A 15,213-nucleotide genomic window follows, 5' to 3' on the forward strand; every position below is an offset into this window, starting at 1 on the left:
AATGACTGCCTTCCAGTTACAGCTGTACAGGATGCCCTCAGCATTTACACTGGAGCGCTGCGGTTTAAAGTGGTCACATTAGTTAGCAACAAACTACGAGGATTAAAGAATTTTCTATAAAATAGTCTACAGACAGAAGCTGATATGAACACTACTCAGGCAGGAAAAATTTGAGTATTATCAATCAGGCCTCAGTCATGAAGGCCTAAATACTGGTCAGGGACCCCCCCCCCCCGGAAACCTCTGGTCACTACAATGCAAACTGAAAACATTTCCTTTCAGGCCTAACGGTACCTTGTTGCTGCAACAGATTAATAATAATAAAGTGTATTTTTTGAAGGGAACAGTTTCAGTTCTGATTTGTGTTGAACTCACCAGCAGTGAGTCGTCTTCAATGTAAACTGTGGGTGACAGCATCAATCTGCGAGGTACCAAAGCAATTTCGACGGTTTTCAGTGCAACACCGTTTACCCCCTTCATGACAAATTTCCACCTAGCAACTGTGAGAAACCACATGAATGTGGAATACACATTTTTCTCTAGCGACCAGAGGCTGCCAGGGTGGGGTCTCAGGGCCTGTGCGACTGGGACCTTAGTCTTCATCTCTGAAGTTTTTGTACACCCTGTCCAACTGTTAACTGGCAAGCATACTCCAAATGGTGACACTTCAAGTGGCCAAACCAATGCAGGTATAACCTTCCTCCCAAACATAACTTCTGAGCAGGGCTGGTGCAAAATTATGTCTAAGTATTTGTGGACACACCAACAGGCAAATAAGCCATATACAGCTCCATTACAACCGTCCACTATGGACAGCGACTAGAAGATAAAGCAGAAAAAAGATAACCAATATCAGGGGAAGTACTATCATGACTCAGAGTCTGTTATCCCAGGCGTAGCCTACACAGTATCAACGGGTGGATATATGGCAACAACAATCACTAGTTTGATCATAAGCTGGAGAAGTACCTTATCAGTCCAGCAGCGAGTTGCATTGCCAATGACAAGCACTTATAAAGGTGGGTCCCTAAAAAGAGACCAGCTACTAGAAGAAAAAAAAAGAAAGGAGCAAGACTTGTCAAAAAGCATGCAACATTCATGACAAGGAGAAGCCTCGATGGCTCCAACAGCCACCATTTGACAGGAAGCCGCGATCAAAACGACGGGGACGTCCTCAGACACAGGTATGGATTGACGGCTGCAGTGGGATATGGATCTGAAGATCCTACAATTAGATGTCTCCCTCCACTTAAATCTTAATCTGTCCATTTTAGGAGCTACATTATAAAACTATGTTAAGAGGCCTCAAGTCTTACCAAGTCATTTTATCATTGCTTAACTTTAATCAGTATGCTTACCTCAGCAAGCCATTAACAGTCTAATAAAAAAAAAAAAAAAAAAATCACTTAAAGACAAAAAGCTATATTTCAAGTTCAGTATATTACTGTATGCCTTACATTAGAAATTCTAAATTTCTTACAAAAGAAAAAAAAAAGTGCATTTATACCAGTAAGAACCAATTCAATCTTGGTGATGTCTTACAGCTCTGTTTCACAAATACTCTAAAAACAAAGCAGCAAATATGATTCTCAGCTTACCTACAGTATTTAAACTCTTGTTGCAGTGTTGCTCCAAACAAAAAACGCCCACAAGCTGATTCATCTGCCTATAATCTGGTCTTCACATACATACGCGCTGCTTCCGACACCGATTAGACAATATGCATGAATGGGAGGACAAAAGAACCACGCACCTGACGGCTTCAAATTATGGCAGCCTCCCCATACGGACGACGACTAATGCGCTAAATGGAAAAAAAACCAAAAAACATTCACTCTAACATGCATCACTTAAGAGGTGATCATATGCCATGCAATATTTTGGTACTGCGGTGGTAAAACCTTTGAGGACAGACGTACTGCATCTCTTTTCCTCTGACAAGGGAAAGAAAAATACCTACGAGCTGAAGATTTTCAGCAACCAAGGGAAGAGGAAGGAAGTGTAAATACGAAGGAGAAAAAAAAAAAAAAAAAAAAAAAAAAAAAAAGGAGCCATGTGTATGCACACCAAATGGTTTGTGTGATTTTGCAATGAAAAGTGCAAAAAAAGTGTGCACATTGTTACAAAGTAAAAGCAACTGTTTCATTATTTAGCCTCTGGCACGAGCCTGTTTAAACACCTATATGTGAGTCTACTGATGTGCATTATGGTATTTGGGACTGTGGCACCGTATGCTGGTTGAGATAATTCCTTTTTTTTCTTATTGTTTTTGAAAGTGTACCTATCTGCCACCCCCTGCCCTCCCAGCCGTCATCTATGCCATCAGACTAATTAAAAAAAAAAAAAAAAAAAAAAAAAAAAACAAATTGAGGAGGGGGAGGTCGGACCCGGCCCCCATTTTGCCCTCACCTACCTAGAATCCCTGCGGTGCTGTTGGCAAAAAAGTCACTTTTGAGTGTGTTGGATTTAGTGAGGCGTTTTTTTCCGAGAGGTATGTGTGTATCCCCAGTTTACCCTCCCCACACCCACCACCCTCATCCCACCCTCCCTCAGAGACAAACAGGGCACGGGGGGGATGGGAGGGGGAAAGGAGGCCATCCACAGAGTAGAGGGTCAAAGCCAGTCACATCCCTCCAGCTCTAGTTTCTCCCCACCTTCTGGGCAGTGCAATGAGTTCCCCTGCTACCCTCCCCTTCATTAACCTGGGGGAAAAAAGCAAACAGAAAGGCAGAGAACATTATGTGACAAAACATTACATGCAGAGCTGATAATGAGGGATTAATGGGGGTCATGGTGCTGGGGTAAACTGTGATTCTGGATCAGAAAAATGATTTGGGAACAAAAAGTATCATTGCAGGTCAATGAGCTGGGTGTTTCATCACTTCCAGAAGGGGGTCGAGGGTTAAGATGCACATTTGTGATGTCATTTGGTGACCATACCTAACAGGTCAGTATCCTGTGTGGACCAAAGGAGTGGTTGGGTTAGACACCGTAGCAGGCTGACAGGCGCTCCTTCAACAGAGGAGGGAACTGCTCAGAGAACTGCTGCCAGTTCTCCTCTCCGACCTGGTCCTTAAAGCCATGCAGGATCTTTTGGGGAGGGGAAAAAAAAAAAAAGTCCATAAGTTCTCCAGCAGGGGTTCAAATTTTAAGGTTAGAGGGTGGGTGAGCAGGATATTCTTCCCCATTCTCTGTAAGAGTTTAAACTTTTCCCCTACTTTGTTTTTTAAATGCTAAAAACCTATTGCTAAGAAGTTGTGAACTGGGCTCTTTTTTTTTTTTTTAAATGCAACCTGTAACCCTAAAAAACCCTTTTAGCTAGCATAGACTGACAGTTTATGGAAGTCAAGGTTTCAGAGCAGCAATCCACAAATTAATGTGCAACCTTAAAGTGGCATCATCCAACTTCATTCTTTTTTTTTTTTTTTTTAAAAGGTAGCCGATTATGCACTACTTGAGCTTACTACTGCAGTAACGAGGCAAGCCAACAGCTGCACCCTGGGTTGAGCATCTAAAACCAAAACAAATTCAGACACCCCTTCATGTTCTGGATTGCTCCAATCAGAGGCCCAATGTTTCAAGCTTTAGCACATTAAATTACATCATTATTGATGATCAGCTTGAATTAGGAGAATGAGGAGCATTTTAATTAAAAAAAAAAAAAAATGCTGGTCCATCCAGCAGACTGCCATAGAAATCTGATTTTTGTTTTTTTTACCTTATAAAACATGTCCCTCAGGTCATCCTTGGGGTTCACCCATGAGGCCACAGCATCACAGAAGAAAATAAAGTCCTGAAAAACAGAAGATTTGTTAGCTCACCACTTGCCAAAATAGAGCTCCCCTACTTCTCTAACCCCTTTAAAGCAATATCACATTACCTGCACCACTCCTGCAGGGTTCACGCCGATCATCACACAGATACCTCGGAAAGCAGAGTCCTTCTCTTCATTATCTCTTATATTCCTCAATGACGTGCACCTGTGAAGAGGTACAACGTGCAGACAGAAGAGGACTCAGATACGCTCATCCTGTGATTCAGCATCACTAGATCCTTTCTCACACCAGACATTTGGACTCATCACAGCTTTGAAAGCACAGCTCCATTTCTAGCAATTTCTCAACTCTAAACTACTTAGAGTACTCTAAGCTACTTTCACCGTGCACGGAGAAAGTGAAAGAACCACTTTTATTTATTGGCAGGTAATAATACCTGCATGTGTGACTCACCATGGTCTAATGAAATGCTGCAGCTGTGGCGCCACTTCCTGAGGGCACACGAAACCCAGTCTGCCAATTGTAATGGCTGCACAATAAAAAATTTAAAAAAAAAGAAGAAGAAGTCAAGTCTCCAATGCAAAAATCAGACTGAAAGGGGCACATGTATCAATGTGTAATTGAGTACCTGTGTTTTCCAGTAGAGTCTTGGGGGTGTTGGGTCTATTGATGATTTCCACCAGGTGTGGCAGCACCATGCCCACGTAAGGCTGCATTTCTGCACCTGGAGAGCCACAAAGCAGAGAACGAGGCAATGAGCAGGCATGAGACACAGAACCCTACTGCTTCAAACCAATGAAAGGAGCACATGAAAAACCTAAATACAGAAATATCAATAAATACTCAACACTGATTTAACTTTCTGCAGCTGTGCTGACAGAAGAGTTCAGAGAAAAGCTTTGAGGGCCTTAAAAAATAAAGTTTAAGGGAGTGTCTATTAACACTAATCAGCCACAGCAATAAAACCACTTACAGTTACCAAACCTTTAAATCTATTTCAAATCAAAGTCCTGCAGTTATTTCATACTTTCAAATTGAAAAGAAAATTGTGAATCATTCTCTAATTCTTTCATCACATGCGGATGCGGGGAGAACATAAAAGAAAAAACATCCACAATAAGATTTGTTCCTTACCCATTTGCATGGAGATCTCCCCAATGGCCCAGGTAGCATTGTTACACACAGAGATAAACTCTGGGTTCAGGTTGAGCCCAAGGATGGGCATGAACTCGGCTGGAGAGGAGAAATGGACACTGGTTACAACACACACACTTCATTTCAGCCTCCTATCCATTACAACTCCTCATGAGGAGTTGTGTGGCTACAACAATCACTAAATCTGGGTGTTCCCTGATAACAAAATATGAGCGGACAGCTAGTAAATCAGTTCACATGTGACAAAGTTGCACTGATAAAGCACACTCACCAATACAGGGCTTCACATGGAGGAAGCATGCCTTTGTTAGATCACCCAGCAGAGCAAAGGAGCTCTGCCTCACCTCAGGCATGGTGTCCTGCAACAAAACCAGACAACTGAAGCGTTACACTACCAAGGTTAACAGGAAACGGTCCTGATGCATGTTTGGAGTTTTTACACGCAGAAAAATGAGGAGAAACTCCATCATACCTGCATGCACTGGAAGAGCAGGGTCATAATGTTAGAGCGAGCCACTAGCTGTTCCACGTGGCCTCCCAGACCTTCAGCAAGTCCGCTCAGCAGATCCAGGGCCACGATCATGAAATCCTTGTCAGGAGCTTCGTACTGGTCTGGATGCTGGTTGTACATCTGTGCGGACAGAAAGGAAAGTTTCATTTTTAACCACCAGATAAAGCCTTAAACACAGACTCACACATTTGTTCTATTTGTGTTTGCTTTCTCACCATAGCCTGAGCTAGTGTCTTCTGCACTAGTGTGACACAGCGCTGATAGACAGGTTCACAGTAGGGCAGAAACCCACTCTGCAGGGCGGTCGCTACTGACGACAGACACTGAAAGACATTCGGTGACAGAAGTTTAGTTTTTTGCTTCCACCAAATGACATGAAAGCATTTCGTGTCCAACTTTGATAACTACTCTGACACATCAAATAAAACCCTCAACCCACCCTGTATCCTTAGGTCAGAAAACAGGAGACCTCACTGCTAAATTTACTCACCTCCAGTAGGGGAAAGAGATCCTTGTCTTCATCCTTCAGCTCATTCCACTTAGCAATAAGAGGGGGCATCAGCTTCTGAATGTATTCCTGAAAATGCAGCATAGTTGCATGAGCTGAGGATTTCTGCTACTTTATAAACTCTGCAACAAAAGATTAAATAACTCCCCCGTTTCTATTCTTCATGAAAAATTAAGCATCTAGTCCGATGGTCTTCAGTGGCTGCTCTCACCAACAAAGAAAATTAGATTATAAATACTCACCTCTTCCTTTATAAGTAAATTTCAATCATCCAAAGCAACAAAAATTTATAAAATCCAAAGCTCAAACTTACGGGCTGATTGAGATGGTGACCCACTGAATCTGCCAGTGTTCCTATGGCATCATACAGGATGAGGAGATTCTTGTGCTGGTACTTCCCAAAAGCAAAGACCAGCGTGTCCAGGATGTAACTCAGGTAGGGCACCAGCTCTGTGCACGCCTCCTCCTCCAAAGTGGCAAACGCACTGAGAAAAACCAAAACGATTAAGATCAATACTGAATACACACACACAGCCTTGTCGTCTAGGAAGAACAAGCAGGATGTGGATCAGAATATAATATGGGAACAAAGTGTATCATTGTAGGTCAATGAGCTGGGATTTTCATCATGTCCACGTTAGAAGGGGATGACGAATGCAGGACGGCTCACCTGCAGGCAGCCTCCTGCACCTTCTTGTTACTGTCCAGGATACGTTTCAGGAGCTCTGTCATAAGGGGTTTGAGGTGCGAGTCGGGGGGCTGGGAGACCACCCAGTGTGCATAGCGACTCAAGGTCCAGCAGGCGATGGAGCGGACAAGAGCCTTCTTGTCACACAGACACTGGATGAGGTGAGGGATGAGCTCCGGAAGGTAGGGAACCATGCCCTGCATGCAGCCTGAGGCACGAAGAGAAGCACAAGTGAGAATAATATCAGACCTTCTGCAGTTCGCAGAACAAAACTACTAATGCAAATATGAGCTGGCAGTATTGGATACACCACAGCACTTCCTTGTGAAGTGTGAAATTCAGTCTCGCATCAATGTGTACTTGTGATCATCAGTTTAGGTGTTCTATCATAAATAGAAGGCTGATTTGCATTAGAGACACTACATCAAATGAAGGTCACTGCCTTCAGTCTCCTGACCAAGACTCATGGATCTCAGACTGGACCTCATTGCATACATGGAAGAAAATGTATTAAATTCTGTTTAAATAGAAAACTACTGTGTCGCTTGTTGTACACGGTAACTTATCACATGCTTAAGTGACTTCATTTATGGCATCAACACTGACGGCTGCGTGTGGATTTTTCAGAAAACCTGAGTGCGCTGAGCGTAAGCAACATGCATTCAGCACTGAAGGGTGGGAACAAAGCAAACAGCGATGAGTTTGTTGCTATAATCTGTTTATAGCCTGTTCTAAAGTCTAATTTGCACTGGATTAGCATTACCTGCAGGACCTCTACTAATCTAACAATTTCAGAGGTTTTGTGTAATCCTAAGAAAAATCGTCCACTTCAGTAATTTGTAGAAACTTCATTCTCACTATATCTCACCAATCTGGGAAGCTACGTGTTAAATCACTAGCAGATGGATCATTAATGCAAATAAATAAAAAGCTGTGCTGTTATCAAATGATAGATGCTGACTTTAAAATTGCATTTGTGTCTTTTGCTCACCAGACCATTTACCTGCATGCAAAGCATGATTAGTCAGTAGAACTCAGACATTCCTATGCAGATATCAGTTTATACCAAATAGCTTTTGAGAACTGTGATTTGGGTACCAAATTAGGTGCTTCCAAGCAAATTCCAGGTACTGGTTGAAATGTGAAAGATGCCCAAACTTAATTCTACATCTTGGTGATTTGGTTTGTTTCTTTTTTTCCTGAAATCAGGATTCGCCACAGCTGCAGACAAAGCCAGTAAGTGTCAGTAAAGCACAGACGTCACCGTGGGGGTCATTTCTTAATCAAATCCGGTGCCCTGGTAATACAACACTGTGCAAACAGGGCATGACATTAGAGATCTATCATGTGGTGTCCTTAAGAACACCACATGAATGTCTGTATGAACATGTAGACTGGCTTTAGGAAAGCAAATATTCTGCACATTGCATACAGTAAGGCCATACTCCATTATCAGATTTCAACAAGGACATCAACTGTGTATAAATCAGAATTTTTCAGGACTGTGTAGCTCAGTTTTTTGTGTCTATATGCTTCCAAACAAGCAAATAGCAAAGCTGTAGTTTGCATGACAACTGAGTGTTGTTACATCTTACCCTCAGCTATGGCCCCCAACACCAGGATGCCAGACTCCTTGATGACCCAGTCAGGGTGAAAGAGCAGGCCTTTCAGGAGTGGCAGGAGATGGGGCAGCAACTCGTCGCGGAACACGTTGGCCAGCACGTCCAATGCTGCAGCCGAACATTTCCCTACAGGAAGAAGAAAACCTTGGTTACCTTACCTGCCGTTTCTCTTTGAGCGGTCACCTACAATTTTAAGACATTTAAGCTGTCTAAAAACTAAGTAATGTACTTCCTGAATGGCATCCACATGTCCACTCAAAGCTTAGAGACTGCCACATCTGTGCTACATCTGGTAAGTTTAAAGGCCAGCTGGCTTACGAATATTTTTTATTAAAACTAATATACAACAACAACATGGAAACCAAAGTACTTGCCAACTCACCACAGTCCTATTCTGGCAAATAACTGCACGTCTCCATCACTTACTCAGGTTCCAGTCAGACAGCGTGTCATCATCGTCGTCATCATCTTCCTCAATGTCCTCACCCTCCTCTCCCTCCCCTCCTTCGTGCTGCAAGGTGACCGTGCGTGACTTGTGGAAACGGGGTTTGATGTCCTGCTCGCTGTCTGGTACCGCCTCATCCTCCTCCACATCACCCTGGGGAAACGGTCAAAGAGCAGACTGATGGTAAAGAAGTAAATTTTTTTTGTGTGTGTATCTGAAGCAATAAAAGACCAGTGATCACACTCACCTTCAGTAGTATGATGTCTATCTCAGAATACTTCATCCCATTTACTAAGATAGGGATCAGTCTATATTAAGAGTGAGAGAAAAGATGATTCCCCTGATCAAAAACAATAGTTTTAAACAAGACAGAGATTGAAACTCATACTAATAATGTACACATGCTAACTATATTTAATGAACTACTCACTGCACTAGGTGTCCGGACAGCACCTCTTTACAGATTGGTTGCTCTGCTAGAGTCAGCCAAAACTCACACGCCTCCAGAGCCACATTCTCATCGGGATCCTGGGTTCGCTGCAGCATGTACTGAAGGGCAGAAAAAAAAAAAAGAAAAAGTTTGAGAATGGGACAGGTGAGTTGGGAGAATGTGAGGTGGGGTGGGGTTGTGCAAAAGCCTGAGAAGAAACTTGTGACAAATCTGGATCAGAAACTTTAGGAACTTGAGGTATCATTGTACTTCAATGAGCTGGGTTTCTCATCACATCCAGATGGGCTTTAAGTTCCACTTACGTACGAGTTGGGCTTAAGCGCAAATGTGGCATTGTCTTAACACTTACTTGGATGATGCTGTGCATGTGGGGGATGAGGCGGTCAATGCGGACCTCCAGCAGCATGACCAGGGCTCGGCACACATTCTTTCTCACCTCAGAGTCCTCATCTGCTGCCAGCGCAAACAGGCTCTAAACAAGGCAGAAGAGGAACAAGAAGAAAGGCAGAAACTGTAAGTAAGATGAACAACAAATTGGGTGTCAAACCAACACAGCGGCCTGATACTGGAACCATATAGCTCACCTCTATGAACGTATCGATGTTGTCCATCAGGGCCTGGGCTCTGCCGATGATAAACTGGTTCACACAGGCTATGGCATGAGATCTGCAGGGCAACAAGAGAAGGATCAAGCTTAGCACTGAAACAAAACCTTGTACATAGATGTGCCGTTCCTTTAAACGGAAAAAACACTAGAAGGCTATATGTAGGTCTAAAATATAGCAATTTCAAAATATGTATGCGAAAGTCAGTCAAATCTCTCGCTTATACAAACGGCAGCAAAATTTAAGTGACGAGAGAGTTACTAATAAACAGGAGCTGTGACCAGATCTCAGGATGTACTACTGAAGAACTGATCCACTGCCATCAAGAAAACGTATTTTAAAAAGCCAATTTTGTCAAGTCGCTTAGTGTTTATGTTAAAAACTAGTATTTTTGGATTGGCTACAAAAAATAAATAAATAAATTTTAAAAAAGCATCACACAACCATTTTCTGGCACAGTAAAACATGCTTACATGCCCACAAAGGAGCGGCTTGCAGTATAAATATTGTAATAAAGGAAGAAAATCGAATTAACACAACTCTTAACTAAATCAGGGTACAGTCAGGCTAAGATCAGACAAATGAAACACCTTCATTATCAGTCAATTGTTAGTACACATCATGCCCAGATGCGCTCTTATACCTAATTTTGGGGCTGCAATGCTTGAAGAACTGAAGGAATTTAGGTATCATTATGTTGAGGGGTCTATTCAGAGCGTCGCTGTCCAGCAGCTCCGACGAATCCTCGCAGATCTTCTGCAGCGCGCCAAACGAGCCCTGAGACACGGACATACACAGAGAAGCTGTCAAATCAAACGCAAACATACAGGGACACAGAGGAGAGAACGAAAACCGAATCAGACAATAAGACCAGAGCAAAAAGTTCTGAATGCACTGCACAGACTGCTTATCAGCCGAAAACACATCGTTTCACACATCAAGCACGTGTGCAACTATGAAAAGAACCAACTGAGGATATTAGTGGTTCCAACAGATCTTAATTTCTAATATCAGGCAAGATTTGTTTTAAGTACATTTTTATTATTATTATGATGCCCGCTGCTCCATTTCAAGTCCATGCATAGCTGTTTACACATATTTTTGGTTCTTCTCAGGAATAATGTGCAAACTGTGACTGACGCCTACTTCACTCCCTGTTTGCCTTGCTGCGGGACAAATAAACCTTTCATCTGTGCTTCAAGACTAATGGCTTAATTTAACTGTCAGAGCACCCACATTTAACTGAAGCAGCTATCTAAAAATCAGCCAAATGCCAAACAGGAAGTGCAGACCTCGCACGTGTTGTAGTCCTCTGAGTTGAGCAAGTTGCAGAGCTGAGGCAGCAGCTCGGGCCATGTTTGCAGCTCTCCTTTGGAGGCAATAGTAGTGATCAGGATACCTACAGGAACAGAAAGGTTACAGGAGAAAATACCGATCAGATCAGGGATTTATGACTGAGGAGACAACAAGCTTTTGCCTTTGCAGCCATTCTGGATCAGACAGTATGAATACAAACACCTTCACAGAAACTCAGATGGTTTTATGCATCATTTCCAGAAAGTAACGTAAGGAAACATGGAAAATTAAATTGAGCACTGTGTGCGCAAATCGAAGGTAGCCTCCAAAAATAATAAAGTCAACAGAACCCATAAACTCACCAATGGTGGCACGGATGAGCGGCGAGGGATCGCCGATGTTGTTGAGGCATTCCTGCTTGATGAAATCAGCGACAGTTGATGGGAAGTTCTGGTAGTGGGCTTTAACATTGTTCTTAAGTATCAGACCACTCAGAGAGCGAGTCGGCTCATCTGAGAAGATGAGGAGAAAAGAACGATTTAGAGACCAACCAAATAACCCTGATACCAAATGAAGGTGAACAAAGCCCAGCGTTTACATTCTTTTCCAATAATGCATCCTGAAGACTTGCAATCCAAAAAAAAATAAAAATTTTAAACACAAGTGCAAACATTCTCAATTCTTTACCAAATATAACAAATCTATAACCCTAAATTGAGACATTTCCTTCCAATGCAACAGTGACAGCAGTTTGCAGTTCTGCATCTCCTGTTGCATTTAATGGTATACATGCTGTTTAAGTGCAACATGTCATTCTCGTTCATTAACGACTATGAGGTTGAGGTTTCATGATGCATCACCACTGTGAGACAAATACACGTAGTGCTAATTTTTTGCTCACTGTGTAAACGTGGATGTGGGCCCCTGCTGGGAAACAACAGCTAATGAGGATGCAAAGTGCAACATACAGCACATCCAGCTTTTTAAGTGTGAAAGGAAGCACTGAATTCTAACTATGATGGATCTGAGCAGCTGAGACAGAACAAGCGCGTTCAAGGATACTCACCTTCAGTTTTGAGTCGCGTAAGGACAAAGATGAGATAGTTGTTAAAGTCGGGGAACTGGTTGAGTTGCTCAAGTTTCTAGAATGTCAGTTAAGGATCATTTCACTGTCAAATCACCCTTTTGTGTCTAGATCAAGTAGCGTTCCTACCATGGTCAAAAATAGAGGAGGATGGAAGCATGCTCTGTATGGAAAGTCTGTCTAACTGAGAACTCATTTAAAAGACTTATTTTAAATTAGTTCTTTGTATTTTGTATAAACGGTTGTTTCTTCCATCATTTTTTTTTTTTTTGGAGTGAAGTACAGTATAAATTCATTTAGGACTTTCTCAGCTTTGCAGATGTTTCAGCTTGCTCCCTGCCCTGGCAGCTCCTACAAAATCCTCAAACATGTGGACAGCAACTTCTAACCTGATATGAAATTTTCCATGTTACAAAATCCCACTGCATTAAAACCACAGAGAATGAAGTAGTTAAATATCATTAACCATTTTTATTAAGCACATCCTGAGAATAGACTGCGGTAGGATACTTGTTGGACAGCTCTCTGTGTGACCGTGTTGGGTGACTGTGAGTCTTTGAGCAGCTGGAGGACCTGCTGAAGTCCCTGCTCATCTGGCTGCCACTCCATCCTGAGGGACACACACACACACACACACACACACACACACACACACACATTATGTTTACAAATTAATCCACATGTAATAAACACATTTTTCAATTTAAATGAAAAGGATAATTTTGCAGGTGGTCTCTGGATCAGACAGTATGAATACAAACACCATCAGCAACAAGTCAGATGTTTTTAATGCATCATCTCCAGTCCACGTCCACACATACAGTTAATATTGCCCAAAAAAAAAAAAAAAAAGTTTATGTACATTTAAAAGCAGAAAACTTTATACAGGCGAAAGGCAATCGACATGAAACTATCACAGGATGCTAATCAAAGACATCTGTAGTGATTAATTTGTAAATGTCATTCGATGGCCTTCTGCTGGGCCTTTATCCAACCAATCACTACCTAAAAAAATATTTCTGCTTAATGACATGCAGAGCTATTTGAACCCACTGAGGGCTTACTGCAAACATGCACCAAACAGCTTTAGAAAAGGTTAACTGCACGACAAGGCTGCGTAGGGTGTCGGTTCACGGTGGTCAGAGAGCTCCCAGAGCAGGTTAAGGGGCGAAATAACGCCGCGGAACCGCCACTGCCCACACACCACCCCCTAAAATCGTAAATAGCGGCATGCGGCACAAAAAGGAGGACATCAGACAACACGACCAGCTAAAATCTGTGACCCGGCTTAACTGCTCCAAGTTAATCCTACCCCCATCCCCACCCCCACGCCACCCGGTCCTCCGGTCTGAGTTGCGGAACCGCGTTGCGCCTCAACATTTTTCGCTCGAATTTCAACGCAGTGCCGTAACACGTGGGCCCGAGCCGCGCGGTTACCCGTAAGAGGGAGAGAGGGCGGTGGTGAGGGGGTCGCACTCACTCAGCTGTGGCTGGTTAGAGAGGAAAAAGTTGTCAGGAAATGAGTTAGCAACGAAGCACGACCGCCATGTCCGGCTCCAAGCTGATAATCATGTACTTTACCTTTACAACATTTTTCTTTACTGGCTCGTTTGCTCCACTTTATAAACACCCATTATCGATTAGTTCATCGGTTGTTCGCGCTATGCACAGCTGACCCCACTGCTACCCGAGTTGCCCTTCTTGATCAGGCCTGGTCGACAGGGCAGTTACCCGGCTGGAGGCTCACAATGTGGTCGGCATAAAAACAAGAAAACTCCGCCGCTAGCTATCCAAAGAAAGGCCTGCACCGAGCGATTCTTTTAGAGAACGATAACAGTCATGTGCCGCCTGAGCCACAGCGGTTAAACACAACGATGTCAGTCAATATTGGGTAATAAGTAGGTGAACACGCTTTGCAAGCTGGCGCTAGCCACTAAACCTTCAGGCGACGGAGTTCGCCTGACTACGCTAATGCTAAGGCTACTAGCCAGGCTAATGCTATTAAACTGAATCCTGCTTTGATTTTATAAATGCCTTACCCGAGGAGAGGGAGTGATCGAGGTATTGCAAATACTTTGTCAAAGTACAAACTAATTAGGAAGTACACGTACAATATTGACTTGAAAGTTGAGTAATCAGTACTGGGCCGCTTTCCTCTTCTTCTTCGTAGCGGTTCCTCTTGTTCAAATGAGCACGCCGATTGAAATTGACCCTCAGCGGCTTCCGTCACAGAGTTGGCCAGCTACGCGAGATTTATCGTGTAGTGTATGGGAGTCATATTTTTCTATCCATATTTGGTTAAAAATAGAATTATAAAAATTATTATGATAATAAAATATGCCTACAAACAAAAAATAAGCATTATTTAAAAGAATAAGTTTTAAATATTCATAGACAAGTACTTTTTAAACCGAAGATCAAATGAAACATAGCGCCTAAAAGATTCATTGTGAATTATTTAGCATTAGTGTTTTTTTGTTTTTGTTTTTATTTTTTAAAGAAATGCAGTTATTTGCTCAGAAGTCAGATTTTTTTGTATGTGTATTTTATAACTATATTCTTCACCATAGCGGATGAACTGCCTCCATCTCACCCTATCCCTAGTATCTTCCTCTGTCACATGAACTGTCTGCATGCCCTCCTTCACTACATCCATGAACCTCCTTTCTGGTCTTCCTCTTTTCTTCCTGCCTGGCAGCTCCATTTTCAACATCCTTTGTCCAATATATCCACTATCCCTCCTATCCACTAGTCCAGGGGTGGCCAACTCCAGGCCTCGAGAGCCGGTTTCCTGCAGATTTTAGATGTGTCCCTGATTAAACACACCAGAATCAAATGGTTGAGTTATCTCCTCAGTATGCAGTCAAGTTCTCCAGATTCCTGCTAATGACTTCTATATGTGATTCAGGTGTGTTGGATCAGGAACACATCTAAAACCTGCATGACACCAGCTCTCGAGGCCTGGAGTTGGCCACCCCTGCACTAGTCCAAACCAGCCTTGCCTCTCTAACTTTGTCTCCAAATTGTTCAACCTGAGCCGTTCCTCTGATGTACTCATTTCTAATCTTGTCC

General features: G+C 42.7%; 1 protein-coding gene and 1 non-coding gene across 2 annotated transcripts; both read right to left on the reverse strand.

Annotated features, from left to right (window-relative positions):
• Positions 1–2,471: 2,471 nt before the first annotated feature.
• LOC115784538 (transportin-2) lies at positions 2,472–14,312 on the reverse strand. The gene is made up of 25 exons (XM_030735801.1): positions 14,181–14,312; positions 12,652–12,751; positions 12,124–12,199; positions 11,420–11,569; positions 11,054–11,160; positions 10,405–10,538; positions 9,741–9,822; positions 9,506–9,628; positions 9,136–9,254; positions 8,953–9,013; positions 8,687–8,858; positions 8,234–8,386; positions 6,621–6,846; positions 6,264–6,435; positions 5,933–6,019; positions 5,658–5,765; positions 5,404–5,562; positions 5,203–5,290; positions 4,911–5,009; positions 4,405–4,500; positions 4,230–4,305; positions 3,881–3,980; positions 3,719–3,793; positions 2,941–3,090; positions 2,472–2,702 (listed from the first exon to the last, which is right to left on the reverse strand). The coding sequence occupies exons 2-24, from the start codon at positions 12,748–12,750 to the stop codon at positions 2,983–2,985; spliced, it is 2,670 nt and encodes an 889-aa protein (XP_030591661.1). The 5' UTR covers position 12,751; positions 14,181–14,312; the 3' UTR covers positions 2,472–2,702; positions 2,941–2,982.
• LOC115785314 (small nucleolar RNA SNORD41) lies at positions 12,877–12,945 on the reverse strand. Its single transcript, XR_004020350.1, has one exon. It is a non-coding gene; the product is annotated as a small nucleolar RNA SNORD41 (small nucleolar RNA).
• Positions 14,313–15,213: the final 901 nt, after the last annotated feature.

Source organism: Archocentrus centrarchus, chromosome 8, assembly GCF_007364275.1.
Source record: "Archocentrus centrarchus isolate MPI-CPG fArcCen1 chromosome 8, fArcCen1, whole genome shotgun sequence".
Lineage (NCBI taxonomy): Eukaryota > Metazoa > Chordata > Actinopteri > Cichliformes > Cichlidae > Archocentrus > Archocentrus centrarchus.